The sequence below is a fragment of the Geotrypetes seraphini genome, chromosome 9 (assembly GCF_902459505.1).
Source record: "Geotrypetes seraphini chromosome 9, aGeoSer1.1, whole genome shotgun sequence".
Taxonomy (NCBI): Eukaryota; Metazoa; Chordata; class Amphibia; order Gymnophiona; family Dermophiidae; genus Geotrypetes; species Geotrypetes seraphini.
Genome location: NC_047092.1, coordinates 155,324,733 through 155,327,790, shown reverse-complemented (window position 1 = coordinate 155,327,790; position 3,058 = coordinate 155,324,733). Strand labels below are relative to the sequence as shown.

The 3,058-nt window shown below is 44.6% G+C and overlaps 1 protein-coding gene across 1 annotated transcript; it reads right to left on the bottom strand.

The window, feature by feature from the left end:
- Positions 1-1,318: 1,318 nt before the first annotated feature.
- LOC117366315 (39S ribosomal protein L52, mitochondrial-like) lies at positions 1,319-1,749 on the bottom strand. The gene has a single exon (XM_033957547.1). It carries the CDS (start codon positions 1,747-1,749, stop codon positions 1,357-1,359), a length of 393 nt encoding a protein of 130 aa, XP_033813438.1. The 3' UTR covers positions 1,319-1,356.
- Positions 1,750-3,058: the final 1,309 nt, after the last annotated feature.

Sequence of the window (3,058 nt, the reverse complement as noted above, 5' to 3'; positions counted from 1 at the left end):
TCCTCTAGAGTGTAGAGCTGCAATTTATATAGTAACATAATAGATGACGGCAGATAAAGACCCGAATGGTCCATCCAGTCTGCCCAACCTGATTCAATTTAAATTTTATTTTTTTTTTTTCTTCTTAGCTATTTCTGGGCGAGAATCCAAAGCTTTACCCGGTACTGTGCTTGGGTTCCAACTGCCGAAATCTCTGTTAAGACTTACTCCAGCCCATCTACACCCTCCCAGCCATTGAAGCCCTCCCCAGCCCATCCTCCACCAAACGGCCATGCACAGACACAGACCTTTGTTTAGTCTTTCTTCGTACGAGAGACCCTTAAGCCCGGAGATTATCCTAGTGGCCATCCGCTGAACCGACTCAACTCTAAGCACGTCTTTACGGTAATGTGGCCTCCAGAATTGCACACAGTATTCCAGATGAGGTCGGACCATGGTTCTGTACAGTGGCATTATGACTTCAGGTTTGCGGCTGACGAAGCTTCTATTGAGCCTAGGCACCGTGTTATACATTTGCCCCACTATGTATAGAATTAGCTAAATATCCAGATGTCTATGCATTTTTCTTCAATATTGCATGCGACTTGTTTAAATATGGGCTACACTGAATAAAGATATTTAAATATATTCTCACAAAATAGGCTACGCAAGATAACAATCGTGTTTATCTCTTTTATTTATATTGCCTCTGGAATGTGACTGGGATGTGATTTCCTTGGCAGAAGTATCCTGCCCTCTTAAGAGCTCGTTTCACAACATGTCTTATGTACAAGAAAAGGACACAATGTGCTTTTCTCTCTGCCTTCACAAGTTTCACATTTTCCTACTCCTAATGGGTATAGACTTGTTTTAATGAGGCTGATAGAGGGTCGCAAGTGGTGTTAACCAAATCATAACCTTTATGGAAAAACTGTACTGGCTTTTAGTATCTACAGGGCTTAAGTTAAAATTGATTTTCAAGACCCTTGGAAAAAAATGGGCCAGAGTAATGAAAGAATAAGTTAGCCCTCTACATAAGAACATAAGACCAATGGTCCATCAAGTCCAGTAACCCGTTCTCACGGTGGCCAATCCAGGCCACTAGTACCTGGCCAAAACTCAGAGTAGCAACATTCCATTATCTCAGAGTAAACAAGATTCTGGAACCCCAAATAATAGCAACAATTCCATGCAGTATCCCCAAAGAGTAGCAAGATTCTAGAATCCCAAAGAGTAGCAACATTCTATGCTGCTGATCCAGGGCAAGCAGTAGCTTCTCCCATGTCTTTCTCAATAACAGACTATGGACTTTTCCTCCAGGAAATTGTCCAAACCTTTCTTTTTTTTTTTTTTTTTTAACTGGGCAGCGTTTTATTTTTATTTTTTGGTTTTGTTTCGGAGCAGTGCTCCCTTCTCTTTCAGGCGAATCTTCCTCTTCTCTTCCTGTTGCATGGCTGCCTTATCCTGGGCTTCCTCCCAGACTCTTATTCCATGATCCATCTCCTTATTCAGCATGATCACACGGCGCACAAACTTCTCCTGCTGCTCCCGCCTTCGCAACTGCCCCTTCCAGGGAATACCGGGCCTGCCATCTGCGAAGGACCAGTCAGGGAGATCTGTGAGGGGTCCGTACTCTGAATCGCTTGGAGCAAAACCGTGGCTCACTCGCCAGGTCTTCCCAGCACAGTGAATACTGCCACAAGAGAAGTGCCGTATCGTCATGCCTGCTGTCAGCCGTAGACCAACCACAGCGGCCATGGACATCGCCATTGTTCCAAACCTTTCTTAAACGAGCTACACTATCTTCTCTTAACACAACTTCTGGCAACGCGTTCCAGAGCTTAACTATTCTCTGAGTGTAAAAATATTTCCTCCTATTGGTTTTAAGAGTATTTCCCTGTAACTTCATCGAGTGTCCCCCTAGTGTTTGTAATTTTTGACGGAGTGAAAAATCGATTCACTTGTACCCGTTCTACTCCACTCAGGATTTTGTAGACTTCAATCATATCTCCCCTCAGCCGTCTCTTTTCCAAGCTGAAGAGAATGCCTTTGAGAATACTATTGTCCTCAAGGAGTATCCTTGAAAGTACCCTCATCAGTTTTTGCCTGTTTCCAGAGGCGTAATGAGGGTAAGAGGTGCCCGTCGTGGTGGCGCCCCTTCCAAACCCTCTTCTGCTCACCCCCACCCCATTCAGTCCTTCCCTGACCCCTCATGCCGCACACGTGCACCCCTTCCCTTCCCCTGTACCTCTTTAACATTTCCGGCTTGAGTGGAAATTTCAACCCGCTGTTTGTGCCAGCGTTGGCTCTTCCTCTGATGTCTCTTCCTAGAAAGGCATGAGCAGCAGGAAGGGGTTGCTGCGTGCACCAGTAACGTTAAAGAGGTTTGGGAGAAGGGATGGGGCATGCGCATGTGGTAGTGGGGGAGGGGGGACGGGTGCCAGTGGCTCAACCAAGATGGCACCCAGGGTGGACTGCCCTCCCATTTTCTATGCCACTGCCTGTCTCCAAGTTTATCTCAATGCCTTAACTGTGTTTTATATAAATTTATTTCACTATTGTTATACTTTTGATACAATGAAAATTATATGGCCATTTGGGGGAGGATGGATAGGAGAGGGCTTCAATGGCTGGGAGGGTGTAGATGGGCTGGAGTAGATTTTGATGGAGATTTTGGCAGTTGGAATCCAAGCACAGTATCGGGTAGAGCTTTGGATTCTTGCCCAGAAATAACTAATAAGGAAAAATTTAAAAAATTTAAATTGAATCAAGTTGGGCAGACTGGATGGACCATTCGGGTCCTTATCTGCCATCATCTACTATGTTACTATGTTATTTCTATCAGGCTATACCTGTTATATAGCACCTTGAATGAATCTCTATATAAGAGAAGCTAATACACTTCTCCATCCGCATTTGCGATTTCAGAAATTGCGGTTTCGATTATTTGTGTTTTTTAGCTTGCTGGCTTCTCCCCCCAAATTACATCAGCTTGCACCGTGTTTTGCCTCTCCTTCAGGAACAGGCCAGGTCTCCCACCATGTTGTTTGCAGTTTCACCATATTCACAATGGTTTTTA